We start from the raw sequence: 19,040 nt of genomic DNA on the forward strand, positions 1-19,040 counted from the left end.
GAAGCCTCACTCGAAGGCGCCCCTAAGTGCTCTAGTGAGAACACCTCCTCGAGACTGGCTGCCGCCCCGACAAAAACGTGCACTTGCGTTCCAAAGGAGACTGCGGCACCCCGTATCGCCTGAGAGAAAGGCCAGGTCCGCCCCCTAGCAGAGAGGGAGCGGGACTCCACAAGCGATCAATCACGAGCCCCGGAAGCCAGAACATTTACACGGCAAAACCGTCTACCCGAAGTTTATGGGGTCTGAAAAGGGTCTGATGGTTTCCCGGGTCTGTAAGACACCAGCGGAGTTTGCCTAGAAGCCTGAGCCCCAAACTTCTTCACTCCCTTTGGAGCAGGGCCCCTGACTGTGGTATGCCCATTCCCCACCCACTTTGAATTCTAGAGAACCTTCCCTGCTCAAAATCCACAGGATCCCAATTCTTTCTGCAGGCAGAAAAGGTTTTCAGCTACCCCCACCTTCCTCCATGTGGTTCTCCCAAATCTGGGAGGGACGCTGGAGACCCAGGCCTCTGTTCAGTGAAGTCTTGGTTCCTCGTCCCTCTACAGTCTTCTACGTGGACAGCACCTTCTGAAGGCAGTACAATCGAGCCATCATTACCTCCTCACCCTCTCTGCTTCTCCAGCTCCGGGTACTGGACAGAAAGGAACGCTTTCTGTCTTCCAGGCCGAAAGCCCGCCCAAGAAGGGGCGCCAACGCAGGAAGTAAGATCCGTGAGGGCAGAAGGGCCCGAATCTGGCAAGTGGAGCCCCCAAGGTTGTGTGTGCTTTCTGTGTGTGCGAAGTCCTGGCCAGCGCGCGCTCGCTTCCACCTGCCGCGCCGTCGGGCGCCGCGAGGAGGCGGGGCTCGGTTGCTGCAGCCAATAAGCGACGCCGGCGCTAGCAGCTGCTGCTATAAAGGGCTGGGGGCGGCGGCGGCGCGGCCCAGAGCGCGGAGCGCGCAGCGCGGGCCGGAGGGAGGGAGGGAGGGCGGGCGAGGGGAGAGGACTGAACACCGGGGACCGGACCGGCCGGGCCGAGGGGCGGCGGCGAAAGGCAGAACGCCGAGATCTCTGTCGGGAAGCGCAACCTCCCCGGGCCCCGCGGGGCCGCGCAGGGGGCGTTCTCAATCCCGCGCCCGCTCCCTCTTTCCATCCCCTGCTGCCCGCAGGCCACCCCGGGGCCCGGTTATCCGCGTTCGCGTACCCGGGCTCGGGCCCGTCCCCGGCCCTCGAGGGAGCCGCTGCCCTCACCGAGACCTCTGCAGCGGCCGCACCAGAGGCCGCCCCGGCAGGACCCCGGCTTGAGCATCGAGCGCCCCCCAAAGAGTGCACGACCCCCGGAGCCGCCCTCAACACGGACCGCGCCCGCCGGGCACACAAGAATGGTCACTGTAGGTATTCCCCTGTCGCTGAGAGGGAACCTAGTCGGAGAGGGTTTAGGCACAGGCTCCGAGGAGATGGGGGTGGGGGGGTAGGACCAGGCCTAGCTAGGCCCGGGTGGGGGGGGTAGGACCGAGCCTCGGGGCCTAAGTGTGGGCAGAGCCGCGCCCAGAGTGCTGGGGGTGCTTAGAGTTTGGCTTGAGAGGCCTTAGGGAATCGACCTGCGATTCGGGGGACAACCTACGGAGTCCTGGGGGCGGGATTGCCCCCCTTCAGCAGGCCTGATGGGGGAGGGGCCGCGGCGGCGGAGGATGCCTCCTCCATCCAGGCCCGGACTCAGCAGGCCTCCCAGGCAAACGCAGGGCCCCAATGACTGGTGCTGGGCCAGGACCAGGCGGCAAGGAGTCCCCGAGAGCCCCAGGGAAGGGGTGGCGTCGGATCGCGCGCCCTGGGCCTCGACCGCGCCCGGGAGCCGGGCATCTCGTCCTCGAGCCCGTCGACCTTGCGGCAAGCGGGGAGGGGAGAAGAGGGGGCGCGCCCGGAGGCCCCGCGGGCCCGCCGCCACCGCCGCCGCGTCCCTTTGTTTCTCGGCGCTTCTTCGCGGGCCGTAGCCTCGCGCGGGCGCTTCAGGCTGCTGGGAGGGGGAGGGGAGAGAGGGCCCGCGGGGGGGTTAGTGCTCCGCCGCTCCTGAGCCCCCGCCTCCAGAGGATGGGGAAGGGAGCTCAGGCAGACCCCCTAGGCCAGGTCAAGACGCCCCACCCAGCCAGAGCTCAGGGCCGCGGGGTGACCTTGAACGCGCCCGCCGGCCCGCCCGCCGGCGCCCGTCGCCCAGCGCCGGTGCTTTCAGCAGCCGCCGAGCTGGTCAGCTCCCGAGCGCCCAGCCACGCCCGGCCACGCCCTTTCTTACCACGCCCCTGCCCCGCCCATCTAGACCCCGCCCCCGGGGCCCCAGGGGCCCGGCCTCGCCCGAGCCCTCGGATTTCCACTCCACTCGGCAGCCCGGGCGTATCCCGGGGGCGGGGCTGGCCAATTTTAGCCCCACCCCGGCTCCACCCCCGCCCCCGCCGCGCGACTCTACTCCCCGCGCCGCCGAGCGTCCTTTGTCTGGTCCCAGCGCCCGGGCCTCCTCCTTTCGCTCTTTCTGTCTGTCAGGTCTCTGCGTGTGTGTCTCTGTACCCTGTATCTCTTTCCGGACCTCTTTTTCGAGTAGTAGAGAGCATAATGGGTGGGGGTATGTTCAGCACTCCCTCCATACCTGGGCCTCTCCCCTTCCAGACCTTGAGACCCACCCACCTGGCTCTGAGAAAGGAGGCCTGAGAGAGGCCACCCTTTCCTGCTGTGTGATCTCAGGCCAGCTCCTTTCCCTCACTGTCTCACGCACCTCACCCAGGTCTAGGAACGTGAGTGAGGCCTCCTGAGGACCCTCAGCACCCCCAGAACAGCCCAGCATACATTGCTCTGATCTCTGTCCCCATTTGAAAAAGGGAAGCTGAAGCACAAAGGGGAGAACATGTGGTCAGAGGTCACACAAGGGCCTTGGAGCCCTCGGAGTCCTGGTCACTCTAATGGAAAGTACTCAGGCAGAGACCCACCACTGAGACAGGCTGGGAGGAAGTCAGAGGATGAGTTGAGACAGTGATGGCCCTGCATGAAGGGAGAAGGACCCAGAAGTGGGAGGCTCACTTAGCACCACGTGGTGGTCCAGCCTTACCATGCATAGCCACTCAATGCCCTATTGTCGTGGGTGCCCAAGCATCTGTCACTGTGACTAGGACCGGGACACAGCTGGAGGCCAAGGGGGTCTGACACAGCAAAATGATCTCAGGTGTGTTCACTGCAAAAATCCATATGTCAGATGTTTGTATGATGGTACAAAAGAGTTGGAGGAAGAGAGAGAGGGAAGGGGAGACAGAGAAGGGTGCAGAGGGGAAAGAAGGACGGAGGGGTGAGACTCGGACAGAGAAGAGAAACAGGAAAAGTGTAGCAGAAAGAGGGAAAGACCCAGAGGAAGAGCCAGAGAGTGTGGGCGGGAGGGTGGGGGGAGTTTCCCACTTGCTCCATCTTTAATCTGCCTTCCTCCCCTCTGACTTCACCTCTCCATCCTTGTCCTGGGACAGCCCTCAGCCCTCGAAGGTCTCTGTGATTCCTGTGTCATCCTGGGCCATGCATTTGCTGTGAGCTGAAGCCTGAGAGGGTGTGGCCTCCACCAATCCGATCCCCATTAGCAGCTCAGCCGGCTCAGCCTCGGAGGAAATGCGACACTGATCCCTTTAAGCTCTGGCACAGATGCGAGGGAGATGGGGTGGGGGAAGGTTGAGATTAGCAGGCTGGGCTTCAAGATCCCTAGTAGGAACCCCCCAATCTCCTCTTAACCCCATCCAAGTTGAGGATAGCATTCAGGGAGGTGGAGAACCAGTAACCTTGTAGGCTCTAGCATCATCAGATCAAGGAATCAAACCCAAAAACCATCCCTGCCACTTCCTTGTCATCCTGGGCAAGTCACAGGTTCCTTTCACCCTAAATTTCTCCATTTGAGAAATGGAGATGATCTCCAGCTTTCAGCATGATTGTGGAAAAACAGTGAAAATTATACATGTTCAGTGCACATAGTAGGGCTTCCAAAGCTAGAATCTGATGTGCCTTGCGTACTATGTCCTGCTTTTTGGGGCTTGCATAGACATCATCAACTGATCACAGAATAATAACTTGCTGAACCTAGACATAAATTCAGACTCCAGCTCTCCATACATGGGGGACCTCTGTGGCATATTTTTAGTGGTCGGACAAAGGCCCAGGGAGGCAGCATGAGTGTCAAAGGACACACAGCGAGGAGGGTGGAAGCAGCAGCTTGGTGGCAGCTAGTAAATAACTTGTTGAGTTGAATGAGTAGACTCGGCCAACAGAGTAGGTTTAAATGTAGTGATGCCCAGGGCTTGGTATTGAGTTGGTGCTTGGCTTTGCTTTGTTATTGTTATTATTTTTATTATTGGCCATTTCACCAAGAGAGTGGGCTCTTGGGTCTAAACCCTGGATTTGAATTCTTGGTCCACTTTTTGCGTGCTACCCAACCTTGTTTCAACCCCTTCTCCTTCAATGAGACTCAGCTTTCTCCTCTGTCATCTGTTAAATGATGAAAAGAGCTCCATAACATTCAATGTTGGGAGAACTGCCTGGGAATTTTCACATAGAGAATTTTGTCTGGCACATAGCAGGCCCTCAACTCATGCCTATGTTATTAGTAAAGTGTTGTTTTAAGACCAGGATGCTGATGTGTGGAGTGTAAGTTATTGCTTTCTTTCAGGAGCCTGCTGCAGACATTGCTAATCAACCCAGTCTGTGTACCTGGTGAGCCTGGATGTGGCTTCAGAATAATCCTCCAGGGAATTCCCCAGTGGTCTGGAGGTTAGGATTCCATGCTCTCTCTGCCGAGGGCCCAGGTTTAATCCCCCATCGGGGAACTAACGCCCCATAAGCTTCATGATGCAGCCAAAAATGGGAAAAAATAAAATCAAAGAATAATTCTCCAGGCATATCTCCCAGATAGCCACTGCCAGCCAATTGGAGCTGCAGGGGAGTTGACCCTCTGAGCCATCCTTTAAATAAGAATAAATGACAAGGAAGCAGAAGCCCAAAGAAGAGCCAAGATTGTCCCTGAGGACATACAGCCATATGGTGGCAGAGCTGCCCCCAGTGTGCTGGCCAGTCATTAGAAACATCTCTGAAGTCCAACATATCCAGGCTTGAAATCAAGTTCTCCATTTATATCATGCAGTGTCTCTGAGTTCTTTCCCGGGTACCTGACCCGGGAGGTGTCAGTGGAGCGGGGTAATTATTAATAGCAGGACTGGTGGACAGGACAAGCCTGCTTCCACTTCCCGTGACTGTGTATACGGCAGACATAGCCAACCGATCCCAGAATGCTTTCCAGCTGCACCCACGATCAGCTTTAGATTGTTCTCTGGTCACTATACTGGTAATTTGTTGAAGTTTTCAAGAAAATGGAGCAGAGGCCCAGAAGTGTGAAGCAGCATACCTAAGGACACAGCTGGAAAATGTGAGAGCCAGCACTAGGCTTTGTTGGCAGTAGAAGTCAGAACTATAGACTTCTCATCATTAAAGTACAAATCCCTGTTTCACCATTTAGGGACTGCATGATCTTGGTAATTTTTTAAACATCTTTGAACCTCACTTTCCTCACCTGTTGTCTTAGTCAGCTCAGGCTGACGAAAATACCATTAACTGGGTGGCTTAAACAACAGACATTTATTTCTCATAGTTCTGGAGGCTGACAAGTCCAAGATCAAGGTGTGGGCTGATTTGGTATCGTGGTGAGGGCCAGCTTCCTGGTTTGCAGATGGTTATATTATCACTGTCTTCATATGGTGGAGAGAGATCATCTGTCCCTTTTTATAAGGCTCCATCCTCATGACCTAATTACCTCCCAAATGCCCCGCCTCCAAATACCATCTCTTCGGGGATAAGGGTTTCACATATGAATTTGGAGGGACACAAGCATTTAGTCCATATGCGTGCATACTAAGTCACTTCATTCGTGTCCAGCTCTTTGCAACTCCATGGACCGTAACCCATCAGGCTCCTCTGTCTGTGATATTTTCCAGGCAAGAATACTGGAGAGGTCACCATGCCCTCCTCCAGGAGATCTTCCCAACCCAGGGATCAAACCGCCATCTCAGTCTCCTGCATTGCCAGGCAGGTTCTTTACCGCTAGTGCCCTCTGGAAAGCGCATTTAGTCCACAGTCTCTCTCTTTCTCTTTTATTTTTTTCTGTAGCATCTCTTAAACAGGCTTCCCAGGTGGCTCAGTGGTAAAGAACCTGCCTGCCAATGCAGGAGACGCAGGTTCAATCCCTGAGCCAGGAAGATCCCCTGGAAAAGGAAATAGCAACCCACTCCAGTTTTCTTTCCTGGGAAATCCCATGAATGGAGGAGCCTGGTAGGCTACAGTCCATGGGGTTCAAAAGAGTCAGATAAGACTTAGCACCTAAACAACATTTCTTAAGCTGAGGAAATAAAACCCTCTTCTTTTCAGAGTTGTGAATAAGGAAAAAAGAAAAATTGCCTGTAGAGGGCCTTGCTCTGTGCCTAGTATACAATATGCCCAAAATCTGGGGACAACTATGGTATGATATTTTGGGGCAGGGATGACTGAGATGATGTGAACCTGCTGGCTCTTTCTATCACCACAATAGACATTGCTAATCAATCACACAATGGTCTTTCCTCCTGAAACTGAATATGGCTTTAAATCCTTCTTAATTCATCCCTCTAGGAAGACTCTACCAATCTATTCGGGTTTCTAGGTGAGGGCAACCTATTCACTAGCTGTGCCATAGGAGAAAAACCTAAAGAAATGCTGGCTACTTTCCTTTCTCATGCCCAAGAGAGACAATACCAACCAACCGCAGCACTGTTTCCTTCTGAGCCCAGATGTGGCTTTAAAATTCTTCTTTCTCTACATGACTCTTAAGATAGCCAAGGCTAATTATTTGAATTTTCAGCAAAGTGAGTCAGAGGACCCCAAGAGAATAAGGAGTATATCCAAGGACACAAAACAAGGAGTTAGAGCTGGTACCTGACTGACTGACTGACTCTCATAGAGAATGGTAGAGAGTGGTCTTCAGGTGTAGACAGGTCTGCATTTGCATCCCAAATGCCACCACTGATATGCTGTGTGACTTCAGTAAGTTCTTTAACATCTCTGAGCCTCATATTCTTTGTCGTAGCATAATTAACTTCTACTGAGCTGTTGCATGGATCAAAAAACATAGTGTCTGACTCCTTGTGACCCCATGGACTGTAGCCCGCCAGGTTCCTCTGTCCATGGGATTCTCCAGGAAGAATACTGGAGTGGGTAGTATTCTCCCCACAGTGCTGGGATTGGTTGGTATTGTCTGTCATGGGCATGAGAAGGGAGAGTAGCCAGCATTTCCTTAGGTCTTCTCCCATGGCACAGTTGGTGAATACGGTGCCCTTGCCTAGAAACCCAAATAGATTGGTAGAGTCTTCATTATATATGGATGGACTTTTTCCAGGTAAAAGATCTCCTTCTCCAGGGGATCTTCCCAATCCAAGAGTTGAACCAGGGTTTCCTGCATTGCAGGCAGATTCTTTACCATCTGAGCCACCAGGGAAGCCCGTTCTTGAACATAGATGTTAAAAATCCCAAACAAACAACCATCAAAAAATGTGGCAAATCAAATCAAACAATGTATATAAACAAAACTGCAACATGACCAAGTTTAGTTTAGCTTAGGAAAGTTGACTTAATATTAGCAAATCAATTAATGCAGTTCATAATAGTAATATAGTAAAGCAAAAAAAATTATTTCAATAGATGTAGAAAAAGATAGTCAATAAAATTCAATATCCATTCCTTAAAAAAATATCTTGTTAGGATATTAGGAATAAAATTAAACATTCTTAACTTGATAAAAGTCATCTACCAAAAAACCTATAGTAAAGATCATATTTAGCTATGAAATATTTAAAGCATTTCCTTTAATGTTTCAAGAATAAAAAGCCACTAGCAAAGAGTCAGACACGACTGAGCGACTGAACTGAACTGAACTGATCACAAGGTAGCCCTTGCAATAAGACAAGAAAAATAAATAATAGGTATAGATTGGAGATAAAGAAAAGTATCATTATTTGCAGATGTTATTATGTTATACAGAAAAAATCCAAAATGGCTCAGTGGAAAAACAGGTGGGGAGGTGTAAATGCCTAGTGGGAAAATTATGCATAAAGCAAAAGAAATATTAACATATTTAGGTAGGACTTGCCTTTGATGGGAAGAGCAAAGTACAAGGTCAGGAATGGGATTATGAGGGTTTCATAGCTAATTAAAAAGGTTGCAATTTTAATTCTGAATACAAAAGTATTCATTTCGTTATTCTAAAAATGTAGATTGGTTTTAGACAAACGGGCAAGGATACATGCAAAAGGGCATATATGGCATTTATATATGGGCTTTTTCTAGGTAAAATCACACATAAAATGCTTTGCCCAGTGCTCAAGGAGTGGGAGGGGCTGTAAGAATAATACCTTATCTCCTCTGAATGTTCAAGCCCATGTCAGACATGACACATCTGTCACCACAAACCATGGTGTGGGGACTGGGCCATGAGTGGGTGTGGCCTGTTGTCTCCAGCAGATACTCGGCGCCATGGAGTCTCAGGTGGCAGGGGGCCCGGCCGGCCCGGCCCTGCCCAACGGGCCACTCCTTGGTACAAACGGAGCCACTGACGACAGCAAGACAAACCTCATTGTCAACTACTTGCCCCAGAATATGACCCAGGATGAGTTCAAGAGCCTCTTCGGCAGCATTGGTGACATCGAGTCCTGCAAGTTGGTTCGGGACAAGATCACAGGTGTGGCTTCTGACAGGTCGGGGTAGGGGACAGAGGTGGCAGCCTCGGAAGTACATGTGTGATGTGGAGCCAGAGGTGACCCCAGGTGGGAGGTGATGAGAGCAGGTGGGACCCTCGTGGGGCCTGAGGTATGATGGGGAGCCAGGTGTGAGCCCAGGTAGGAGCAGGTGGGACCTTGGTGGAATGTGAGGTGTGATGGGGAGACAGATGCAACCCTAGGTGGGATACTGGAGGGGTCTGAGGTGTCCTGGGGATAGGGTGGTACACTGGGGGAATAAATAAGGGTGGAATCCTGGTTCTCATAATTGTGATGGGGGTGGTCAGCCTCTCAGGCCTGGGTCTGGGAGGACCCTGGCAGGTCATCGTCCTGGTCCTGCCTGCAGGGCAGAGCCTCGGCTACGGGTTTGTGAACTACTCTGACCCCAACGATGCAGACAAAGCCATCAACACCCTCAACGGCCTCAAACTGCAGACGAAGACCATCAAGGTCAGCGCCCTCGTTCCTGTGATTCCCCATCTTGGCTGTGCCCATTTCCTCTTTATTACCACCCACCTGAACTGACCCTTCCACTGCCACCCAACCCCCCTGGCCATACCCTCCCCACATGTCCATTCCCCCTATGGCCACCCATCCTGCCCCATGGCTCATCCCCTAAGGGGTTCAAATCATTCCCCAAAGGCTTTCTGGCTGGGGCCCCAGAGCCAATGACTCTGGCTCTCTGAATCTCAGTTTCCTCACCTGTTGATGGGGAGATGATCAACCCCACATTCTCTGGCAACTCAAGGAGTCAGCCAGGCCCTGGAGGTACCCACCCCCTCAGCTGTAGGAGTGACCAGGGTCTGGTGTGCAGCCCCCTCCCTGCCTTTGTCATGGAAATGGGGGAGAGGGGGGGCCCATCTGCCATCTGGAGCCTAACTAGGGTCTGGGAGGTTGGGATTAGGGGTGGGCCCTTCCCCCACCTTTGTGCAATGCCCCTCCCCGCCATGACCTCCCCTCTCAGCAGCTGCAGCTGGGACCCTGCGAGCCCAGGTTCCCTGGGAAGGTGGGGGGGAAATCACCATGGAAACCCCCTCTCCAGGTTTGCCTGGGGGTGTCTGGGCTCCGCCCCACAAATCTGCTTCTGAATCCTGGGGGAGGGTAGACTGGGGAGGACGCCCATCTGGCCCCCAGTTTGGCATAAAAACAGAGGTGCTGGAATCTCTTCCTCTCCCTGATATGGAGGCTGACAAGGATCTGATGGGTCCCTCTGTGGCCAAGTGGACCCAGAAGCCCCCAGGCTGTGAGGATGGACCCTAGTGATGAACTGTATGACCCCGAGGGCTACTGTATGCGGGTGATGTGGCATGCGTGTGTAGTGCGTGGCACCCTAGGCTGTAAGACATGGTGTCTGTGGAACCCCGTGGCTAGGTCAGTGGCTGTTATCCTGTGGGCCTGGCTCTTATAGACTCAGGTTGTGTTACTCTCTGTCTCTGAGGACATGGGGTTTTCTTGGTAGGTGCTTTGTGACACACTGCAACTCCAGCTGTGACCTGGTGGGGCTGCGTGGGTGTGTCTTGCTGTGACAGGGTGTGTGTTATGGTGAAATTGTGTGGGTGTGTCTAGCTGTGCCCCATTCGGGGTGGGATGTGTGTGACACTGAGGGCTTGTGCAGTGGTGTGACAGGTGTGTGGTTGGTCCTATGATTCTTACTGTAATTACCCTGGAGTTCCATGAATGTGGCAAGGGCCTTGTGTCCCCCTCCTGGTGGTGTAGTCACCCGAGCTGTGCAGTGGGAATCCTAGTGTGGCCCCATGTGTGTGTGTGTGCCTGGGTGGCTGTGGTGTTTGGCTGGTCCTAACTAGGTGTTCCAGCAGGTTGTGCTCCAAATATTTCCAGCCATCCATTGTGTGCCAAGCCCTATCCTGGTCAAGGGGTGTAGGAGGAGCCCATACCCAGGTGAAGGACCTGGGTCAGCCCACGTCAAGGAAGGATGGGAAAGGACCCTGAATGCCAACTCTGCCTTGGATGACCCCTGACCCCAAAACCCACCTAGGAGTTCAGCGTCCCTTCCCCTGTCCCCCAGATCCAATCTATCAACAAGTCGTCATTCCTAAAAAAGGCACAGCCCCTAGGGTGGGGAAGAGTGGAAGCCATCAAATACATTGCCATGAGTTTTCATTGTTATTACAGAAATATAGCAGCTGTGATGTTTGTCTTTTAGATTTCTGGAGGGCCCCGGGTGCGCACAATCGCATCAATTAGAATCTCCCTGCCCCACCCCAGAAGCAATATACCCTTAGCCCAATTTATTCATTTTGTTCATTTTTTAATTAGTGACTTCTAGTGAAGTAATATGCCCTTGCAACTCACCTCTCTAAACAAAAGCTGGACCCTTGACAATGACCTCCTCTACCCAGAGGTTAATTTAGAAGAAACAGAAAGATAGACATCAGCAGAAGTAAGGGAGGAAGGAGCTTATCCTCCCACCCCCTGCCCCCAATAGCTCTAGCTCACCCTGTTAGCGTTTGGGGGTGGGCCCTCTAGACCATGTCTCCAGGACATTGATAAACACACAATGAGATGGGGTCACACAATAGTCACTGCTCTGTAAATGGACTTTTCTTTCCCCCACTTTACAATACTCACCACTGTTTCGGGGAAATAAATATACACATCCACCATTTTTCAAACAGTTGCAGAGAGTTTCATTGTTGGGCTGGACCACAATTAATGAATCGAAGGGTCATAGGGAAATGTGTCTTATTTCATAACTGAGAGAAGGGCTTTGAGAGAGGAACGGGGCTAAGGGTGGAGGACCAAATGCGGATGGGAAAGGACCGGGAGGATATTTCACAAGAGGCATGGAGGAGAAGAAAGGCGAGGAAGAGCGTTGGAAGCCCAGGGGACAGCAAGCGCAAAGGCCCTGAGGGTGGAGCAAACCTAGTGTTTGGGGAACATGGAGGGAGGCCTGTGTGCCTGGAATAGAGATGTTGAGGGGGACAGTGGGCTGAAATGAGCGCGGGGGGTGGTGATGGGTCAGGTCATGCAAGGCCCTGTGGGCCATGAGAAGCACTTGAACTCTGAGGAAGGTGGGAGACACAGAGGAGTCTAAGCAGAGGGATATGACCTGGTTCAGATGCTCACAGGTGCCCCCTGGCTGCTATGGGAGGAACAGCCTGTGGGGGGGTGTGGAGTGGAGCAGGGAACCAGGGTGGAGCCTGCTACACTGGTCTGGATGAGCAATGGGAGGAAAATGGGGAGAAGTAGGTGGATTCTGGATAAGGAGGAAGGTGGAGCCGATAGGATGATGGTGTTTAGACGTGGGTGTGATAGACACGTCAAGGACAACCCAAGGCTGGGGACCTGAGCGCCTGGAATGACAGAATTGTCATTACTGAGTGGAGGCAAGTTGAGGTTGCTGAGTGTGACTCCTCCACAATGAAGGCTCCTCACAGGACACCTGGAGGCAGGTATCACGCAGGTGTGCAGTTCGGGGGCCAGTCCCAGTGCTGGCTCAGACATTCTGGAGCTGTCAGGATTGAGCTGCGGGCTAAAGATCTGAGTGACCCTGAGGGTGCCCAGTGTAGTAGGGAAGATACCGGCCAGCACCCCAGGTTCACTTTCCAAAGAAGTCAGGCGTGTCGATGCTGATGGAATGTCCAGCCTGAGAGCATGAGCTAGAGACGCAAAGGTCTCCAAGGTCCCCAGGGAGACACGTGACCCCAGAGGTGCAGGTATTTGTCATCGCTCTATGCAGGCCGAGCCACATCCCCTCTGACCACTCCCCGGTTGACTCCTGCCCACTGCCCATGGTGACTGACCACTCACGGTATTTGTTGAGTAAACGGATGAGGGATGTCTGTCGTGCAGCAGCAGTTTGGGTGTTTCCTCACTTTCCCCATCTGTGAAATGGGTCTTGCCCTCAGCCCTGTCTGCCTGACCCCCTCCCCCAGGTATCCTATGCCAGACCCAGCTCTGCCTCTATCCGAGATGCGAACCTGTACGTCAGCGGGCTCCCCAAGACCATGAGCCAGAAAGAGATGGAGCAGCTCTTCTCCCAGTACGGCCGCATCATCACTTCTCGCATCCTGGTGGACCAGGTCACAGGTCAGGCTGCCGGGGAGGGCTCACCTGGCGGGGGCACGCAGGTCAGAGACACCCAGGTGGGACAAGAGTGGAGAAACAAACAGCAGCGAGGAGGGGGCGGGGTCACACAGGAGGGGGCGGGTCCCCATGAAGCCCTCGTGCCCCACTGCAGGTGTCTCTCGGGGTGTGGGGTTCATCCGCTTTGACAAGAGGATCGAAGCCGAGGAGGCCATCAAAGGACTGAACGGGCAGAAGCCGCTGGGTGCGGCCGAGCCCATCACGGTCAAGTTTGCCAACAACCCGAGTCAGAAGACGGGCCAGGCGCTGCTCACCCAGCTCTACCAGTCCTCTGCCCGGCGCTATGCAGGGCCCCTGCACCACCAGACACAGCGCTTCCGGTGAGCCCCTGCCGCTCCCTGCCCCTAGATACCCCAGACCCCCAGAACCGGGTGCCCGAGGCTTGCAGGTGCCCTCCTTGAACCCCGTTCCTGCACAGTGGAGAGACTCCAGGATGATGCCCACACTCTGGGGCTGCTGAGGGCATAAAAGAGGAAATGTGGGGGCCTGTCCTGTGTTGAGGCCAGGCCCTTGTACACAGCAGGCACTCAATGTCCACAGGCCACTGTGAGTATTATTATTGGCGTCAAGAGTTCTAGAACTACCTGATTGGGTCAGCCCCAGCTGCCCCCTCCCTTGGGCACGTGGCTCCAGCTGCTGATTCCACAGGTGCAAGCCACAGAGTGCTCCCTGGGGGGCAGGCACCCTTGCTTTTTCTGCTCAGTGATGCCATGAGATCAGAGCCCATCTTGTCCCTTGAGGGAAAGAGGGTCCCCAGGGACCCTGAGGCTCAGAGAGGCCGTGTCACTTGCCTGACCCAGGCACTTTGGAGAAAAGACTTGAAACTTCCCTTCTAGGGACCCAAGAGCTGGAGTTGGGGGCAGGTTGGGGGGGGTGGCATGGGAGAGCAAGTGGGAGGGCGAGGATGCCAGTGAAGAGTGGGTAGCTGCAGGACAGGCAAGAGGCGGTGCCCGAGCGAGTGACCGCGGTTCCGTGCCAGGCGGTGTCCAGCCGGACGGGGAGCAGGCGGGCGGGGGCAGGGCCGGTGGCACTGCTGGACTGCTGGCTGGGGGCGGGGAGGGCAGGCTGGCTGCCCAGTGTCACAGCCAGGGGGTGTGCCCAGAAGCCACCAGTGACCACCCCTTCTGCCTCCACAGGCTGGACAATTTGCTCAACATGGCCTATGGAGTCAAGAGGTAAGAGTGCCCCTGCCCCGCTGCCCCCAGCCCCTCCGCATTCCCTCCTGGGACCTTTGCCCTGAGGGAGCCCTCCCCCACCTCACCCCCAGGACTGCCCATGTATGGGCATAGTGTGACCATCAAGAGATCTGGGGAATACTGAGTCTGCTAAGTGCCTAGAAAGGGCTACTGTGAAATTTGGACCCAGATGGCCTATCTGTGGCCTTCTCCATTCCACTGAAAGGCAGGCAGGGTTGCCCGGGTCACAGCTGTGCCCCCACTGGCCACTGTTGGTCATCTTTGCTGAGGGTCACAGGATGCCCCCTTTCCGCCTCTTAGCTGGCAAGGAACCTTGAGGCCCCTGCTATACTGTACACATCCTGATCCTCTGAAGGTCCCTGTGTCTATAGCATTAAGAGCTACTGAGCACATGCTGAGTGCCAGGAGCATGGCTTGGGGCTGGGGACCCAGCGTGGCCCAGTCAGACTTGGCCCTGGTGGCCCTGGTGGAAATGGAATGACACTGAACTTAATGCTTGACACACAGTGTGGGGTCGCTCGGTAAAGGGCAGCAGCTCTTATGATTATTGTTAATATTATTACTTATTTCAGTCCTTTGGGGAAGGAGGCAGATGAACAGTGATCTGGGAGGTGAAGAGGGTAGGAGACAGGTTGATGGACATCCAATGGAGACATCACTCGGGGCCAGAAGAGAATCAGGGTTCCTGGCAGCAGAGATGTCTTTGCAAAGTCCAGGAAGAGAGACTGAGCCCAGCAATCATATAAACAGCTTAAGGCCCTTGGTGTCCTGGGTCCTGAGGTGTAGAGGAGCCTCAGGAAGGCAGGGAGCCAGCGCAGAATGTGGTGAAGCCAGTTCTGCCCCTTCCTCTGTTCTTTGACTCCACACACCTCTCCCGAGGGCCGACTGGTGCTGAGAGCTGTTCTGGGCGTGGGAGCCGGAACCGAATCTTGCAGGGAAGATGGAGCTGAGAATAAATATCCGATTTAAATAGGAAAAGGCCTGGGGACTTCCCTGGTGGTCCAGTGGTTAAGACTCTGAGCTTCCACTGCAGAGGGAGTAGGTTCAATCCCTGGTCAGGGAACTAAAATCCTGCATGCCTCGAGGTGCAGCCAAAAAAACCCAAAAAAACATACACATGTACACGTGTGCCTGCCAAGTCACTTCAGTTGTGTCTGATTCTTAGCGACCCCATGGCCTGTAGTCCGCCAGGCTCCTCTGCCTGTGGGATTCTCCAGGCTAGAATACTGGAGTGGGTTGCCATGCCCTCCTCCAGGGGATCTTCCCAACCCAGGGATCAAACCCAGGTCTCTTATGTCCCCTGCATTGGCAGGTGGGTTCTTTACTACTAGCACTACCTGGGAAGCCCACATATGTACATACATATGTACATAAGTAGGAAAAAGCTGAAGAGGGCCAGAGAGAGGAGGTGACCACTGAGCTGAGACCTGAATAACCAGCAGGGGACACTTCAAGGCCACACTCGCACCCTGGTTCCAGCACTGCCCTTCCGGGTGGGCCTCCTCCTGGCAGGATGGCCAGTGTGGCAAAAGAGGCGGCATTGCCAAGGGTTGGTGGTGGTGTCTGAGTTGGGTGGTGAGGACAGGAATTGGGTGGGAAGAAATGCCAAGGGGAGGGTGGTTGCCAGGTGAGGGGAAGGGGTCAGGGATCAACAGGGCTGAGGATCAGGTGGGGTCCAAGGTCATGGGCTCAGGAGGTGGGTTGGGACTCAGGGAAGTATCGTGGGTGAGGACCTAACGTTCAGAGAGGGTCAGAGGTCAGGACAGGGCTTCAGGTCAGGGTGGAGATGGGGGCTGGTGTCTCAGAGTGGCTCAGACTGTGAGGTTTAAGGTGGATGGGGTCTCAGATGGAGGTCACAGGGCCAATGCAGGGTCACACAGTCCCAAGGTCACTGCACAGTCAGAGGTCAAGAGGGGTCAGGGGGCATGCCGGGGGTCAGGGCAGAGCCCGCGTGACCCCCAAAGTAGTCCCCTGTCGCTCATCGCCAGGTTCTCACCCATTGCCATCGATGGCATGAGCGGCCTTGCGGGCGTGGGCCTGTCGGGGGGTGCAGCAGGCGCCGGCTGGTGCATCTTCGTGTACAACCTGTCTCCGGAAGCGGACGAGAGCGTTCTGTGGCAGCTGTTCGGGCCCTTTGGGGCGGTCACCAACGTCAAGGTGATCCGTGACTTCACCACCAACAAGTGCAAGGGCTTCGGCTTTGTCACCATGACCAACTACGACGAGGCGGCCATGGCCATCGCCAGCCTCAATGGCTACCGCCTGGGCGAGCGCGTGCTGCAGGTGTCCTTCAAGACCAGCAAACAGCACAAGGCCTGAGGCGCCGCCGCCCTCCCCACCCTCCCCGGGCAGCAGAGACAGAGAGAGAGAGAGAGAGAGAGAGAGAGAGAGAGAGAGAGAGAGAGAGAGACAGGGGGCCCGAGAGAGACAGCGCAGGCAGACCACGGACGGCACGAGGGCCCTGCATCCCTGCAGAAGCCACAGGGTGAGCACTTGGTGGGAGGGTCTGCAGGGCATGGGGGGTGCCGGGGGGGCCCCCTCCCCCATCCTAATGCCCCTACCCCCTAGGCTGGGCTGTTCACTCTCTCGTCTTGGTTTCATTCATGGTGAAGGTTTTTGTTTCCTTTTTCGGCTAAAATGAAAGCAGAGATGTGCCCCTAGCCCACCCCTCAACCACCCTCCATGGATGGCTTGGGGTGGGGTGCATTGGGGGTGCCCTCCCAGGCCCCCTTGCCCAGGCCTCCCCAGTTACCTAGGTGAGCCTGAGACGGGGGGATCAGGTTTAAAAATCCCCAAAAAAGTGAAACATGAGAGGGGTGTGGTCAGCCCTGGCCCAGAGCCCCTTGGTGTGGAATGTGAGGAGCAGGGTGAGGGGCTGGAAACAGAGACAAAATGAAAAAAAAAAGGGGGGGCGGGTGGGAGGGGAAGAAAAACTCTATTTTTGTAAAAAGGGAAAAAAGACCTCGTGGAGAATTTTTACTGGGGATTCTTGAACTTGAAAAAAAAAAAAAAAACCACAAAAAAAGACAAAAAAAAAATATTTTGGCAGGTTATGTTTACCAACTGGGGCAGGGACAGGGAGCAGGGCTTAGGAGCTGAGGGTCCATGGGGCCACACGGAGAAACACAGCCGCGCAAAGATACACAGGGGCAGGCACATGTACACACCCCCCAGGGACACACACAGCAGCACAGAGGGACCCAGAGACACGCCTCAGGAAAACTCCTTGGCCCAATAAACATGGAAGAGCAAAGTATGGGGCTACACACGCATGGCCATGGTGGACTCGGACGTGGGCAAATGTGGCCAAGGGAGGAAGTGACCGCAGGTGGGTGTGGCCAAGGGCGGAAGTGGCCACAGGTGGGTGTGGCCAAGGACAAATGTGCACACGTGAAGATGGGAACATTACCTCACGTGCACGTGGCCACGTGGAGACAGATTCATTTGGACATAAATCTAGACACCCAGGCATGGAGACACATAGTCACAACACCCAGAGACACACAGACATGCCCACAGCATCGTTCAGGCCCAGGTTAGCGGTCACAGCCCAGACCCCCCCCCAGTCCACAGCCCACTTCCTCCCGTAGCAAGGACGGCCGGCCCCACCCCACCCGCTACACTCCAGCCCCACCGGCCCCGCCCCAGGTTCTCTGCAGAGATCTCTCCTGGCTCCTCAGTGGTCCCTGCTGCCCACGATCACAGGCGTGCACACACAGCGTCCATGCATCCAGACACAGGATACCTCGTTACCCTTTTGGCATCACGGTGGGCTGGAGGCAGCCCCCCCCCCCCCACAACACTTGAGGCCAAAGGAACCCCCACCCCCGACCCTGGGGCTGAGCCTCCCTGGGCCAAAGGCCCTGGCCCTCAAGGCCAAGGGGGAGACTGGGCCCTGAGCCTCCCGGCTCCAGAGCCTCCCCCAGCAGCAAGCGCCCACCACTGTCCTGGACAGGCCCAGGGTGGACTGGCCCAGGGCCCAGCCCCACCTTCTCTTCCCATCCACTTGTCACCCCCTTTCAGTTTGTTGGGTTTTTCTGTCTTTCCAGATCAGTGAGGGCAGTGGACGCAGCCCCCATCCCGAGCCCCAGCCTTGGCTTCTGTCTGGACTTTTCCATCCCCCTAGTTTTCATTCTTTGTTTAAAAAAAAAAAAAAATCCAACAGAAGCCAAAGGCCGGAGCCCTTGGGAGCCCTCGCAGGCCCTCACCCCCACAGTGGGCCCAGTCAGAACCAAGAATGGCAAACCCTAGTTTCAGCCCCTCCTCCGGTGTCCCTGCGTTTGGTGTCTGGCCTTGGCCCCATCTGACTGCCCAGCTCTCTCTCCCCGACCCCTCCCGGTGTTGTTATTAAACGTCTGTGGAGCTTCTGCTGCAAGGAACAAAAAGAAAAAAAAAATCAAAAAAGCGACAAAAAAACACAAACAGAAGAGGAAAAAAGCGACAAAAAAAAAAAAAAAAAAAGGAAGAGAAAAAAACCACACACACAGAAGAGATTTAAAAAAAAAGAAAAAAAAAAAAAGACATAAACTGGCACCAGTTAACTTTCTTGTACTTTTTTGCCGAATTGAGCTTCTTGTAGTTTTAACTTATTGCTATGTTAACTATTTATCCTTGTTGCCCTGTAAGGACATTTGTGTATATTTCTGTTCCTTCATCCAGTTTGCAAGTTTAAAGGAACCACGATGTTCTCTTTGTTTCTTTAAGTTTTGCCGAGACGTGGTTATGCCTAATTTATTTATAAAAGGGGAAGTGGAATCATTAAAGTAATAATAATTATTAATAACAGTAATGGTAGCCGAGCGGCGCCCCGTGGGGGGGCCTGTGCTCTGCAGGGAGGTCCCTGCAGCCAGCAACGTCCGGGGTCTTTAATGGGATTATTTTTGCTCGTCTTGAGAATTTTTTCAGTCCTATTTAGCTGGTGAAACCCTAGCTTGTTCTTGATACACGAAC

At 54.4% G+C, this 19,040-nt stretch overlaps 1 protein-coding gene across 3 annotated transcripts; it reads left to right on the forward strand.

Moving 5' to 3' along the window:
• Positions 1 to 969: 969 nt before the first annotated feature.
• ELAVL3 (ELAV like RNA binding protein 3) lies at positions 970 to 18,870 on the forward strand. 3 transcript variants are annotated; one of them, XM_006063887.4, is made up of 7 exons: positions 970 to 1,371; positions 8,531 to 8,750; positions 9,134 to 9,237; positions 12,684 to 12,837; positions 12,989 to 13,214; positions 14,031 to 14,069; positions 16,079 to 18,870. In XM_006063887.4, the coding sequence occupies exons 1-7, from the start codon at positions 1,363 to 1,365 to the stop codon at positions 16,407 to 16,409; spliced, it is 1,083 nt and encodes a 360-aa protein (XP_006063949.1). In that variant the 5' UTR covers positions 970 to 1,362; the 3' UTR covers positions 16,410 to 18,870. The 3 variants fall into 3 exon arrangements, with proteins under 3 accessions (XP_006063949.1, XP_025149251.1, XP_006063948.1); XM_025293466.3 differs by having other exon boundaries at positions 8,534 to 8,750; positions 16,058 to 18,870; XM_006063886.4 differs by having other exon boundaries at positions 971 to 1,371; positions 16,058 to 18,870.
• Positions 18,871 to 19,040: the final 170 nt, after the last annotated feature.

This window comes from Bubalus bubalis, chromosome 9, assembly GCF_019923935.1.
Source record: "Bubalus bubalis isolate 160015118507 breed Murrah chromosome 9, NDDB_SH_1, whole genome shotgun sequence".
NCBI lineage: Eukaryota > Metazoa > Chordata > Mammalia > Artiodactyla > Bovidae > Bubalus > Bubalus bubalis.

Coding starts and splice junctions, on each gene's coding strand:
- ELAVL3 (XM_006063886.4), top strand. Junction 8,751..9,133: donor GGTTCGGGACAAGATCACAG/GTGTGGCTTCTG, acceptor TCCTGCCTGCAG/GGCAGAGCCTCGGCTACGGG. Junction 14,070..16,057: donor ATGGCCTATGGAGTCAAGAG/GTAAGAGTGCCC, acceptor CCCCCAAAGTAG/TCCCCTGTCGCTCATCGCCA.